The sequence below is a fragment of the Phalacrocorax aristotelis genome, chromosome 15, assembly GCF_949628215.1.
Source record: "Phalacrocorax aristotelis chromosome 15, bGulAri2.1, whole genome shotgun sequence".
NCBI classification, from domain to species: domain Eukaryota; kingdom Metazoa; phylum Chordata; class Aves; order Suliformes; family Phalacrocoracidae; genus Phalacrocorax; species Phalacrocorax aristotelis.
Genome location: NC_134290.1, coordinates 15474803 through 15489210, shown reverse-complemented (window position 1 = coordinate 15489210; position 14408 = coordinate 15474803). Strand labels below are relative to the sequence as shown.

The following is a 14408-nucleotide window of genomic DNA, read 5'->3' as shown; positions in this document are numbered from 1 at the left end:
TGACCTTAATGATTTTGCTGTGTTTGCTTAATACATAAAATGTTTGTTGTATATTTATAATTGCTAGTGTCATTTTACTTTTTTAATGACCCAACTGTTAATGTCAAAATAGGCCATTAGCAGCCAACTTTTTTTCTTGTTTTTTAACTTTGGCTTGTTTGTTCTCCCTGTGCTTAGTCACTGTCTGTATGGTATTCATTCCAACTGGATTTTATTTATTGATTATATTTTTAAAAGTACTACTTCTTGCTTTTGAGATAGAGTATAAATAGTTCCTTCCATGAAACACACAAATTCAGCAACTTCAGGTGACCTCAAATACTTTACTCACACATGGCTTTTTCTGTGCCCCTGTTCATGGAAGATGCGGTGTGCCAGTGCACTCTCAGGAGCGTATGACTTCTTGTACCCCAGCATGTGACTGGGACCAAGAAGTCAGACTGGTCTATTAATGACGGCTCAGCTCAACGCTCTCCCTTTTTAGCTGCCAAGGGATTCTTTCTAGTATTAGTACTAACTGTGTGCCAACTCTAAATGTTCCGATCAGAACCAGGCTGGTAGGAAGGTGCCTAACCCAGTTGGGACAGTCGTGCATCATGCATGTTAGCATCACTTCATGCTAACCATTACCTGGCCATAAAGATAATATAAAGAATGCTGGGGAGGAGAGGAAAGCCCTGATGTTGCTAAAATGCCCAGCTGGTCCTACCCAAACATTAATAAACAAGGACTTGAGAAAGTTAAGTATAACTTCCAGTCAGTTTTTGGCCTGGGTTTAGACTTTGTTTATGTAAGGCTTTGAAAGGGCCATAACATGCTTTGAGCAAGATGATTAACATCATCCTGTTTTCAGAGGTTTCAGTTTTGCGAGAACTGAACTCGTACACCCAGATCTCCTCACAGGAGGTCCGTTGATCCTTTGAACGCCATTCAGTCTTCACTCCTGTAAGGTCCCAGGCGTCTTGAATATATAGCATTGTGTTTGCAGCCAAACGAAGTATGGCTCAACTTCTCTGGCTATCTCAAGTTTTTCCTGTCTCTCTGAAGACCTGGCAGAATCCCATTAGGGGAAGAACGTATGTGAGTCTTCTACTTGAAATTTTAGAAAACTTGTAATAGTGTCCATCTAGCTGAAAAGCCAAATATCTTGGTAATTTAAATGAAGGAGCTAGTAATAGGAAAAAGAGTCAGACTCTCCTCATTGTATATGGCATGACTATAAACATAGTTTCAGGAAATACACCTTTTGCTCATTTTTCCTCACAACTATTCTGCAGACATGTATACTGGAAAAAATTTGCTGAACCAGTACAATAGGTGAATATTTCACTAGAGGTTTTTCCCACTCTAGCAATAATTTATTTCTAATACTTAAGCTTATTCAACAAAGAAAACGTGTCCATTGAAAACAGCTCTTGTCTTGATTGCTGTGTTTACTTGCTCAGGAAAAAACTTCTCCCTCCTGCCATGTGTAACTTTTAATTTGGAACTTGTTTGTACCTGATGGAGTCTCAAAAAATAGAAGGGAAGTTCAGGTTGTTGCTAATAAGTTTTTTTTTCTTCCATGTGTACTTTTCAGCAGCCCTTTCTCATATTCATTGTAAAAGCTATTTTTTCCTCTGCCTTAGCGTGTTAAAAAATAGTAATTTAAAAACCCCTTTTGTGTCTGAGAAAATGCAACTCTTGAGATTCCATAAATGGGTCAAGTACACAAGTTAATCTGTGCTAGTGGAACAGAAATTTGCAACTCAAGAAATTAAGGAAGGAAAGTTCTAGTCATATCTTGTGTCACTACTTTGTTTCTGCTGCTTTTGTATTCTAGGTATTCCCGATGCAAATACTTCAAATGGGGTAAAGAAGGAAATGGCCTTTTCGCTAACATACTCTTTTAAAATTGATGGATAAGAATATTTTTACGGAGTCACAGCTAATTCACTCACATGAGAAGCCCAGCAGAGACTAGCAAAAATCTTTGGTGCATTAGAATTAGGGCCGGAACCAGAAAGGAGTGATCGACATCCAGTGCCCTGCTGGAACTAAAGCCGTGCTCGTTGTCACGGTTCTGATGCGGGCACTTGGCTGTGGAGAGTTGGGGAGGTCCCTAAGGAGTCTTGAGATCAGCATAAGGTAAATTTGAACAAGGATCTTCATGTTGAAAAGTAAAACAAAGATAAGGAAAATGTCTAAGCCACTAGAGGAAAGTTCAGAAAATGCCACTTTAACAGTAGATAAATTGTATGTTGAATAACTGAGCTGTGTATAAGATTTAACAATAAAATCAACAATCCACAAAAACCACCCATTATAATTGCTGTCTCCTAAATTTGCTGAAAAACTTGGAGATCTTTCTGTAAGTCATCAGAGAAGTCTTACGGGTTTGGGAGGAGGAAGAGAAGTGCACAGAGGAGGAAAGGCAGTTTTATTTTTTCTTTATGTAGCTCTTTGTTTCTTTTTATATTCCTCCTCTTGCCTCTTCTGACTTGTATAATTAATAAGTTAATACTTCCCTCTTCATTTGGCTGTCTTGGAAATGATGCTATAGAATGTCTTTCAGAATGGCTTTTTAAGAATAATATAAACAGCTAAATCAAGACTGTTTTGCTTGTTATTAAGGTTTGAGTAGCGGATGCTAACTTATGCAGAGCAATTTAACTTTCCGTACATCATTAATGAGATTGTGTTTTGTATACTCTGATTTGCATCAAGGCACAGATATGTCTCTTTATCTTGAGAAAAAATGAGGAGCTGGAAATGGCTTCTCTACTGTATTTATGGTTTATGCTCCTCAATCCAGATTCAGTCTTCACTGCAGGTTTTCTGTGTGTTTGGGCTTTGTGTTTGTTCTGTTTTTGAGTAGGTTTGTTAGTTTGTTCAGGGTTTTTTTCAATTCAAAAAGTCTGTCTGCTGTCTAAGGAGCTAGAGCTTGGGGGACAAATTAAAAGCTGAACTAGTCAAAATGTATTTGTTGGTAACTGGAATAATACCAGGTAAATCACTGGAGTGAAATACAGACTTACATGATCTCATGGCTGTGTTCTGGCAAATCAAAAAAACAAACAAAAACCAAAACCCAGGCAAACCCCACCAACTGGTAGCAATCTGAGGAATCAGTTTCGTGTCAGCTGATGGGATTGAGGGATGTTGAGAGTGAGGCATCTAATAGCGATCCGTTCCCCACAAGACACAAAGGCATACTGATGACTTGCTTGGGTTTTCTCTTACCGGTTGATTTGGTGTTTGTGTTGTCACGATTAGTACAACTCCTTAAAAATCTATGCTGTTTGGATACGCTGATCTGCTAAGTGAGAGTTACTTGAAATGTTGGAAGATGCCTTTGAACATTATGAGATCCCTCCTGCTAAACCGCGCATGAGAGCGAGCGCTGAAGCCAGTGCCTACCGGTAGAGAGCTTACAAACAGTAACTCCAATTATCTGAAAACAGCCTGAAAATGCGTATCTGTCACTTAAAGGACCCGGCTATGCTCTATGACATTGCCTTAAGGGGGCCTAAAAATTTACTTCTGCCGGGTGAAATGGCCCACAGCAGTCTGCCTCTTTAGAGTGATTCAAAAGAGGTGATGGGAAAATGTTACTTGCTGTGATGGACTGTCCTTTTGTTTTAATGTGCCCCCTTCACCCAGGTAACTAAGTCTGCACTTATTCAAAACCATACAGATTTTTGTCATTAAGCCTGGCTACTTTCCATGCAGGAGTTCTGGGGTTTTACTGAATTTTATTACAGTTACATTGAAAAATTATAATGATGCTATTTGACAGTGGCACAGCTGAGAGAGTATTTTGAAAGAAGGAGAGTAATAGAACTCATCACTTAATCTCTGGGCTGTGGTATCAGAGTAGTAACAGTGGGAGAAACATCTTGCTGTGCCTGAAGATTGCATGAAATTAGAGCGTAATCAAATATAGAAGCTGGTGGCTTTTCAAGGAGAAATTCTTATTTATATTTTTCAGTACCACCAAAGGAGATGTAATTTGCTACTATGGAAACAAAGGAGAGCCAGAACCCGTTTTCCTAAGTCCTGGTAGGTTTTCTTCAGAAAGGTCTAAATATTACTCTTTGTTGTTTTAAAGGAGTCAGAATCAGCTGTATTTCTCCAGCAATTTAGCTGTTTAAGCATTGTCTTCGCTAACTTTTTTGTTGGATTCTTTTAAAAAAAGTCCTTAAATTCAAGTATTCACTAATAAACTTCAGTAAAGAATCAATAGTTTGTTAAAAGCTTCTATCTGTGTCAGTGTACCCACCTGCACTGCAGTTAGTGGGATGCTCATTAGATAACTATGACTGAAGGGGAGGAGTCTGTCTTGAGGAATGGGGTTTTCAAAGGTTTGTGGACTGGACCCAAAATCTCCTTACCCAGCAGTGGCAAGGGCACAGTGTGACTGTGCCCCCTAGGGATGGAGTTGGCTTTAAAAAAAAAAGCAACCCCAAAAAACACTGCTTTTACCTGTTGTATCAGGGGGATTGATTTAAAATATTTAAAACATAGGCAGCTGCAAAGAGCAGTACTCCAGAATTCGTCACCAAAAAGCCAGTCTAAAGGGAAGAGGACACATAGCAGGCTCTGAGCGGTGTAGCTGGTTGATAACACTTAATGACAGTGGCTCTTATTTTGCCCGCTTAGGTTAATGGTCAAAATGTTGCTGCCAGTAGGCAAATTGTTACTGCAGCAATTACAGTGTAAATTCTTGGAAACAGCTGTTAGATTTTTTACAGCTGCAAGCACAAAACCGGTTTTAATTTTTTTAATATTTCTATTAAAAATTTGGCTGCTTGTAATGAAAAACTGAATCACAAATTTTGGGTATCTGCAGACTGTAGCAAAGGTAGTTCTGGTCCCCACATTTCAACAACAAATTCCTTTTCTATGTACGTGGCTGCCTTTAGGGAGAGCCAAGTTTTGGTAATCTTTTGCTTATTCTTTTGGATTGTGGTGAGAAGTATTTGGTACCTCTAAAGAGAACACTCCTACTTGTCATCAAATGTTGCTTTGCTGTGTTTTCAAGAGTAAAATCAGAGGCACAAATAAGTTATGGCTAATACAACTCAACTGGAAAAGACGGGACTGCAAAAATGATACAGTTCTTTTGTACCTTTTTCATAATTCAGCAAACCAGAGGTTAAAACTGCTGCAAATATGGATTAGAGTAAAACCATGAAACAAAGTACTGTACATTAGTACAGAGGAGTGTTTAAGCACAGCCTAGTGTAAGATGCCTGCCTGTTTAGGAATGTGTTTTATAGCATACCTACTGGTGAAGACTAGCTCAGGAATCACTTAGATTTCACAAATTTTAATACAATTTGTAATGACAACTGCAAATGACTAAATATCCTTTCCAATTAAATTTATTTTTTCCCCTGCCCCCCTTCCTGAACATTTATTTTAAAATACGTAGGTACTCTGCAACTGGCAGTGGGCCACAGGGACTGGTCTGTGAAGACTTGATATGCCCTTTAAATATTGCAGATACTCCATAACCTCCTTATTACGGATTTCATTAATTTCATGACGCGTAAAGCTTGAAGGATTAAAGTTGCTTTACAGAAATAAACTCAGCACAAAATAACTCGTAATCATGATACTTAGGTTATGTAATGCCCTAATGTTTCTATTACTGTTGTGTTCTGGAGGAAAGAAAAACATTTTGGTATTTCACACCACAGTGTACAATGTGTTAATAACAGTGCTCAAAATCTCAAATTCAGCTAATTTTGGTAAACTTAAAGCTATGATGCTCTGAAGTGGGTGTTTTGGGCGGGGTGGGCAGGTGGTTGTGTGTTGGTTTTGTGGGTGTTTTTCCCCCTAATAAAACAGGCAAAAGCAGTGGTCCAGAGGAGTTGTTGAGAAATGGTGAGGTGGTTTTATTGTCAGTTACACACCTAGGAGACTCTTACTGTCTGAAGGGGTGTTGTGCTTACTTTATCACATGATATACAACTTTCATAGTTTATTCACCTCCCTTATTTTTGAAGCAAAATGGATGCTGGCAATAGGATGAATAAGCAAATTGTCGTAAGAGATTCGTGATGAGTTTGCTGATATATTTGTTTCTGTCCCTCAGACCATGTGGGATAAGATGATAATGAAGTTATTTTTCGCATAGTACATAAATTCATTTTCTTTGCTCCAGAGCTTAATAAGTTGTTTGGGGTTTTTTATGTGTAGGAATATATGGATTGAGTAATTCTTTGTTGGATACACCATGGAAGAAACTTCAATATGGGAAGCAGCTTTTCACAGAAGTGGTCAAGAGAAGTCAAGACCTTACCAAAGAAGACTTGGTGAAGGAGCTTCTTACAGTGATGAATAATGAAGAGCCGTAAGAACATGATAGCTGGTTTCTTCAAAATGCGATATGACCAGTTTAAAATTGCATGTAGAAACAATTTTGACAGAAAAACTTTTGCCTTATATTAACTAAAGCTGGGTAACAAAGGGCAAAAGTAGTGTTCCTCCTCTCCAGAGACTGACCTTCAACAATACTGATTTTTAAGCAGCAGACATTTTTAAGCACAGACATTATTACCACAGTCTTAGTGCTCGTAGACTGTACTCTGATTTCTGTGTCCTTTTCTTTTAAAGATGGCGCTTCTCTTAGTAAGGGCGATGAGTGCCAGACAAGGGATATGGAAGTTGCTGTAAGCTTTGTGGAGGCTCACTGTAGGGCAAGGTTGGGTTTCTTACTGCACGCAGAGTAGGCACTTATTTACACGCACAGGTTTGTGTCAGTAGCTGCTAGCTATTCTGTATTGCTACCCAGCGTAGATACAGAGGGTTGAAAAGCTATTTTTGCAGTAGAGCCAGATGCCTTCCTCAAAAGTGTAATTCTTTTAGGCTAAATGGGGGAAGGAGATAAGGGAGTACTTGCAGTTCAGCTGCAGGCCTCTGGCCAAGGAAGTTCCCAAAAGATGAGTTTGAGTATCTAAGTAGGGTTCTGGCACTCCCTGCTGGCTGCACAGTGTACCTGAGCCCGTAGGCTAGAAGTTTAGAAGTAAAGGAAATTGAAACCATTTAAATGTCCAGACACAGAGAAGGATAAGGGAGCTGCTGTGGTCTAAATTTGTATTATTGCTCACTGTCCAGTAACGCTCATGTTTAGCCTGACTTTTACCTGTCTAGGGGGTGATGTTGCGTTGAAGCAAAGCTATTTCTGGTATATAGGTCCAGTTTCCTAATGTTACCAGGCACTCTTAATGCCAACGTTCATGTTTATGGCATTTTTCAATGGTTCAAAATAAATGTTTACATAAGAACTCGGACATCTGAGCAATGAGTAGTAATTGGGAAGTCTGCTAAGCCCTCTTAATTACTTTTTTATCTGACATCAAGTGATTTCTCAAAAAATTGTTATACTTTACCTTTTACTAGTAAAAAGACAAAGGTATAAGATACAATGCAGTCTAAATGATCTTCCCTTAATGTTCAGTAACTCAGTATGATCTCACCTGAAATCTTCTGACTATAAAATGGTAATATTTACTTACAAAAAGCAATATTTAAAACCAAGACTGTAATCCTTCCAAAGCACCCTTCAAGATGAAACTATCTTTCTATAATGAATATGAACACATGGGTATGCACTAGCTTTGAACCTCCTTAAAATATCTTACTGCATATTACTTTATGATCTCTTTGTGCGTGTTACAGGAGGTAAGTGGGTACGACGGTTGGTGGTGGAGTATGAGAGAGAAGCTGACAGCTCCGACGGGCTGAAGTGCCTGCTATGTGCCTTCTCTGTTAACCTCGTGGCACGCTCCAGCCGTGTGCCCACTGCAGGATTGAGAAGAGCTTAGTTGCTCTATTCTCCCTGAAACATCCACAGGTCCTCTTCTCTGCCACAACAACAAAGAAAATTATCCCAGTTATGCTGTAAATGACCTTTACATCTAACAAGTTGCATTGTCTCCTCTACAGATCAAAATGAGCTCTGAAAATGGGGTTGAATTGATCAGTCTGTTCTGCCCTCTTCCCCAGCATTCACTGTACAGCTGATAGGCAGCTGAATTATTGTTGTTCTACAGGTGCAACTGGGTCTGTGCTAGGAGGCAGAAATGGGATTGTTTCTTGAAGATGGAAGAAGCTTAAAAATGAAACAGAAAAACCTGCTATATTAATAGTTAAATTGGACTTCAGTAAATAACATTGGAATCTTTAATTACTGAAATAGGAAGCTGTATTTGATGGCTAGCATTTGCGACTATGTTCTGGTACATGAACGGAAAGCCAGGGATGTAGTAACCTTTGTGACCCTAGCATCCCTTCTGTGTGATGCTGGTACTTGTTTAGTTACAGTAAATGAAGCTTGACATGCTTTATAATAAAATTATGTTTCTGAATACCTTTCAATCTTTGATAGGAATACATGTCAAAACATTTGAGCACAAGCTTACCTTGTTCTCTGCTGCATCTTCACAAATTTTAAGGATTGTCCTAGATCTTGTCCAGGTATTCCAAACAAGATCGAAGGAAGCAGAGAGGTCTTTGACACAAAACCTCCTGGAGTCTAACTGGAGAAATGCTGATTTGTGTGATGTGCCTCAAATTACTCAATCATTAATGTTTTAGTTGAAACTGACAACCAGAAAGACAAAGCAAAAGATGTGTCAAAATATGAAAAAAATTCTTAAAGTGAGACAGAAGTTCAAGACCTTGAAAGAATCTCTATGGGAAAGAGCTTACAAGCTGTTTTATCCTCATGCTTTAGTTTTGAACAAAATTAACACTTCTTTGTACTTTTTGAAAAGTGATTGCTGTTTATCAACCACTCAGTCAATGCAGCATGGTTCAGGAGGGATGAATGTGTTAATATTCGAGAATTAATATATTTTTATACTTTACTACTTTTTTTTCAGTCAATTACCAGACCCTGCGATTGAAGACCAAGGGAAGGATTATATACGCCCTATATTGAACAAGTATGCAGCTGTATGTGTTCGCTGCCCGGGCTATGGAACAAGGTAAAACATCCCTAGTCAGAAGTAGACGTGTACTGGATCAAAGCATATCTCAAATCAAAACTGGGCTGCCATAATTTTTAACTCTATAGTGACTGCTTTAAATTTGTTCAGATATTAATCAAGTATAATTCAGTAAAGCATTTCCTTGCTCAGTTTTCTGGTGGTTTAGATTCGCTACTGATGAGCATTTTGAGCACACGTTATAGTTTGTCTTTGGTGGGGAGTGTGCCATATCTTGTCTTCGACAAAACGGAGCTAATGCAGTTCTCCTGGTTCCCCATTGAAGCAGCACATCTGACCACCTCTAATTCTGATCTTGTCAAAACATGAAAAGCTTTGAAATCATGTTTTTAGCAGAAAAACACAATTATCTTCTATATGTGAGGAACTGCAGAACACATTTCTCTTCCAAAAGCAAGAATAGTTTCATCTGCATAGCTGACTAAGGTTTCTTTAAGCCTGTCATTGTAATATGTAGCTGCCATTTGTGTACGTTAAACACCTATTACTCTTGTTCAAAAGAACAGGTATTTCCACTTCTCCCCTAACTGATGCACTCATCGCCCTAACTGATGCTGCTGTTTTTACTGAGACGCTCTCAACTTCTGCTCACCCTGTTCTATCAAAAGTGCCAGAAGAACAGAATAATGCAGTGCATCTTGTGTTTAATCCTCGATGGGACAAAATTTTAGGTGAACCGGGTTGCTGCTGGTGGGGAACTCCTACTCTAAAAGACTGCAACTCTTTTGTCAGATTGGCCTCTGGCCTAGGCAGCCACAGCGTTTCCACTGTAGAGATGTAAACTGGTAAAGCAGGGAGCACTCACTTCTGTGAGGAATTTAAGTTGGTACTCTGAGAAAGCAAGCACTGCAAAAACCGAGTATCTCTATAAAATGTATTCAAAGAATGTTTTAAATATGGGATAATGAAGAATTAAAATGGTGAAGAAGCATCTTCCTCCCTTTGCTTCATAGGCTGTAGTTCAGCTGTTTCAAAGGAAACAGGGATAACTCAGTAGAAATACTGACCTCTTACCAGTGTGGATTAATGCTATATTTCAAGTCTTTCTTGCTGCTATAATTGTATGCTCACACTCATCTTTCCCTTAGCCACATGGCTTAGGGAATAGATTGTTAATTAGGCCTCACGATATTCTTCTGAGGAAATTAAGCACATTTTTATATGGGTGAACGACTGTGAAATGACTTGGGGAAGGCCACCATATCAGGATAGTGGGTAACTCCTCCTTCTGTCAGTCATCTCCCTCTGGCAGGGTACTGCAGTGTCCATGGCAAGATGACAGCTTGCACGTGACAGACTGGCATGGATGCATGAATGGAATCGGCTTTTCATGAAAACAAACTTCTTCTCTGGAAGGTTCCTAGAGAGAGAAAAGTTTTCCTGTGATCATGTATCAGTGTCCTATGATAATAATTAATGATGTTTAAATCTTAATGGACAATTGATTTGAAAGGAAAGAATGAGAAAGTACTAGTGATACAAATAACCCATCAGGGTGCGGGTAGGCTGTGAAGAAGAGAAAATCTGGTTTTATGCCATTTCTGAATGGAACACTTTGCACTAAAAACAGTTTAACCTTTTACCATATACTTGTAAGTGAGCAGCATTGTCAGCTGCTGAGCGCGGCAGGGAATTGGAGCAGCAGAGTGACGGAAGAAGGGACTGAAAATGCCCCTGTGAACTTCCCAGGACAATTTCTGCCCTGCTAGTGTGGTGATGATGTGATCAAGAAAAATGAGCTAGAACCTTTGGGGATGAGGGATGGGACCCCGCAGATTTGCATAACAGAGACAAGGCTTAACCTTCTACCCTTATGTTGTTTCAGGACTAACACGGTCATCCTCATTGATTCAGAAGGACGGGTTACTTTCACAGAGCGCAACATGATCAATGCAAATGTCAACCAGTGGAAAACAAGCACCTATGAATTTCAACTGCACACTTAACAACTTTCCATTTGAATGGTTTGTAATAAAAGCAATGAGACAACAAGCCATTAAGCTCCAGTAAATCTTTTGTGCCAGCCTCAACAAGCTAAAAATAGCAAGGAAAGCAAAAGCTTAAATAAACTGGTAGCATACCCTATCAGGCTCACAAATCCTTTGGATAAAACCAAAAGAAGAAACTGTTTTTACATTAGCGACTTATAATGAGAAATAAATTTTTAAATATCACCCTGTCTCCAGGGCAAGGCCATCTTTGCCCAAGACAAAGTCATTGCTCTTTTGTGGGTGTGGGGTTTTTTGGGGTGGTTTTTTTTTTTTTGAAAGAAAAAGATGTTTTAAGTAGACTCTTAAACGTGTTTTCAGTTCAGAGGAGGGGAAACATTTGCTGCTTTTACTGTTCTGCATGAAGGTTTTACCACACTTTGCCTTCCCTTCAACATATGCTTTTAAGATTGTATAGCTGATGCCAACATGCATTAAATGAATGTCGTATTAACTGCTTTAGTAACACTTCAGCTTTCCAGCAGTGCCGTGGTGCAGTGCTCTGCCTGGGGAGGGCAGAGCAGGGGCAATCCTCTACAGTTGTTTTCCTACAGATTGTACAGCAATATATCTTATTTCTAAACTTGATTTGAAAGTAGATAGGAAATTAAGTTCGGTCTATGTTCAGCTTTACTCAGTAGAAACTGAAAAAACTCGTGGGAGCAGACTTGCTCATCTTTGACCGGAATAAAGTTGTGTTGTGACAACTAGTTTCCTGATAGTCTAATTAGCAATACTGGTTTTCTTTCTTCCCCAGCAGGTGGTAAGGAATAAGTATCTGTTTGCAAACAGAAGCTGAATATGAAGCTTACATGTATCGGATGTTTTATACACGTGCAGTTTCGGCTTCACTTCTTTACTGAGATAATATGTCAAAACCTGGAGTGACTGCTCATAGGTTTTCAGTAAAAATAGCTATTTGTTTTAAGGTTACAATATTGCAGCCTTTATATTGCTGAAAAAGTTGGGTATTAAGATGCACTTCGTACGCTCTAACATCTGTGAGTTAAAAAGCTATTTAAATGCATGCTTCTTTCAATTATTCAGTGCCAGTGTAGGTGCTAGAAGATTCTAGCCTAATACCAAGACATTGTAAAACCCTCAGTTATTTTGCTGCTACTGGTGTTGTTTTGACTTATTTTGAATGCTGAATATTAAGTTAGAAATGGATCACTGCTATTTTTTCTATGTATGTGCTCAATGTATTTTTTACAAGCCTGATTAATAATTATTATAAAATGGCAAGATTTTTTTATACTACTCAAGATGCACAACTGTTCTTCTGTACCCAAGCTTGGGTGTTGGAGCATTCTCGCTAGCGTGTGTGTGTTTGTGTCTGCCCCTAAGGGATGAAGCGGTAAATTGGACTCAGGGTTGAGGCCAAGTGCTGTGAAAGGCCATTCCAGGACATGCTAAAGCAGCATTTAGTCAGATGTCTCTTGTATTTGCATAGTTGAATAGCTGCTGGATACCAGGGCTGCTTGCATGACTGTCATGGGTTGTTGGGTCAGTACTGAGTGGCTTTTTGACCACCTTGGTGGTGAGACGATCGATACGCGGGTGTCAGGTTGTATGTGGTTTCGAACCCAGAGCCTGCCTTTCTGAGCTGTAGGAGATGCATAGCCCTCTTTTATTTTTTGATGGCTGTTTAAACCGTATATTTGGACACAAATGTTATTGTTATTTTTAGATGCAAAGAAATAGCCATAGCTGTCTTAAATGTGAATTTGACATGTGCGTATTCAAAAACAAAACTCGGCTTCAATGGCTTGCTCTTCCTGAGAGTTTGTGTATTGAATGTTTTTGTACCTTAAGAATAAAATTGCCAGAGTATATTTGAACTAGACGTTATCTCTGAAGGCGTTTCCTAAAAGGCAAGCAAAATGCTTGCATGCCATTTCTTGCTAAAAGCATTTATAAACCATAGTTCTTATAGTAGTTCTGTAATAATGAAAACTTACTTACTTTTTATGTATAGGCAAAAGAAAAGCAAGTCAGAGCTTAGATGTAAAAACAGATTATAATGTATTTTGCTTTGCTTGAATCAAAATTCTAAATCTAGGGTTTGCTTTTTTGACAATTAAAATAAACAGTAAAGAACCAAAACCACTAATGTTGGGTTTTTTTTATTATGTCAGAATAGTTAATAAAGTGAGGTTTTTTAGCTCCTTTTGAAGGAGCCTTCAGTGGAAACAGGATCAGGACTGCAGTGCAGATATCAGCAAATGGTGCTGCATCTCCATAGCAGTGATCAGGTATTCATGAAATGCATAATTTACTGTGTGCTAATTATATTTGTAATGAGCCCACTGGAAAAAGTAAACTGTAGTTAAATTTAGCTAAGTTTTATTTTTTATAAAAGTACTTTTAGACATGAAAGCGGGTTTTAAATATCAGTTGTAAAGGAAAAAAGCGCATATAGCGAACTATTGTATGGCATTTTACTAAGGTTGCTTATATATAACATCCTTTCCAAGTCATAGATTTTCAAGAGACTTGTTTCCTGCCTCTTTTCCTATCACAATGATAGTGGAAGATATTTTAAAATATATGTAAAAACTTAATTATATTTTTTGCTTAAAATTGTTTCATTATTGTTTACATGTGTTCAAAGCTAGAATCAGAATAAAGTCAATCTGGTGACCCGTCTTTGTCAACATTGATAGATTGTGCATTTTTGCACATATTTTTATGTTAATTTGTCTAACTTCGTGTGACAAGACGAAGTAAAATCTTTCATGAGGTATTAGAAATGGAGGGGCTTTAAGTCATTTCTGGTACTTAATTCCTTTCGAAGCGCTGCATTTTTCTGTGGGTTTTGTTGTGTGTGGTGGGTTTTTAAATTCTGTGCTGTTACACGATTATACTTGTCTTATTCGGGTAAGAAATCGGAAGGTATTTCTTTAAAGCTCATAATCCAGATTTGGGGCATTTTGCTTTATTTTTCAGGTTAGTAAACAGACTGTATTGCTGGAATATTCCCAGACCAAGTGTCACAGTAATCAATTCTCTGAAATACCCACCAACTTGTGAGAACCAGTACGTGCCCACCACCTCCATCCCAAAAGCAAATGTCCTCTTGTTACTAGCCTGGCTGGATTCCACTCCCAGCACAGCAAGATCAGGTAGAAAACACTAAGGTTCTCAAATACTGAATGTCTGAAACAGTGTCTTGAGCGTCTCCCTTCCTGCCATGACCTCGGGGTGCTTGGAAGCTGCTTTCTGCCTTGCTGACTGGAGTTGATCCTTCAAATCTTAATACCAGAATGTGCCAGGCAAGCCTTAAAAGAACAACAGGCACATTCTTGCTTATGAAATGGTGGAGCCATCTCAGAGCTAGCTTTTGCTTTACAAGCGGTGACCTTTTCAAGCAGTCACTTTTCTGAAGACAAGCAACTGGTATTGCCATTGTTAAGGTGGC

The 14408-nt window shown here is 38.7% G+C and overlaps 1 protein-coding gene across 5 annotated transcripts in view; it reads left to right on the top strand.

Moving 5' to 3' along the window:
• The window catches only part of TANGO2 (transport and golgi organization 2 homolog), a 41997-nt gene extending 28367 nt beyond the window's left edge, over window positions 1-13630 (top strand). For all 5 annotated transcript variants that reach the window (XM_075110173.1, XM_075110175.1, XM_075110172.1 and 2 more), the window contains 4 exons: window positions 3971-4041; window positions 6187-6340; window positions 8874-8978; window positions 10825-13630. In XM_075110173.1, the coding sequence (XP_074966274.1) occupies window positions 3971-4041; window positions 6187-6340; window positions 8874-8978; window positions 10825-10945 (451 nt within the window). In that variant the 3' untranslated portion in view covers window positions 10946-13630. The remainder of the gene's footprint in view (window positions 1-3970; window positions 4042-6186; window positions 6341-8873; window positions 8979-10824) is intronic.
• Window positions 13631-14408: the final 778 nt, after the last annotated feature.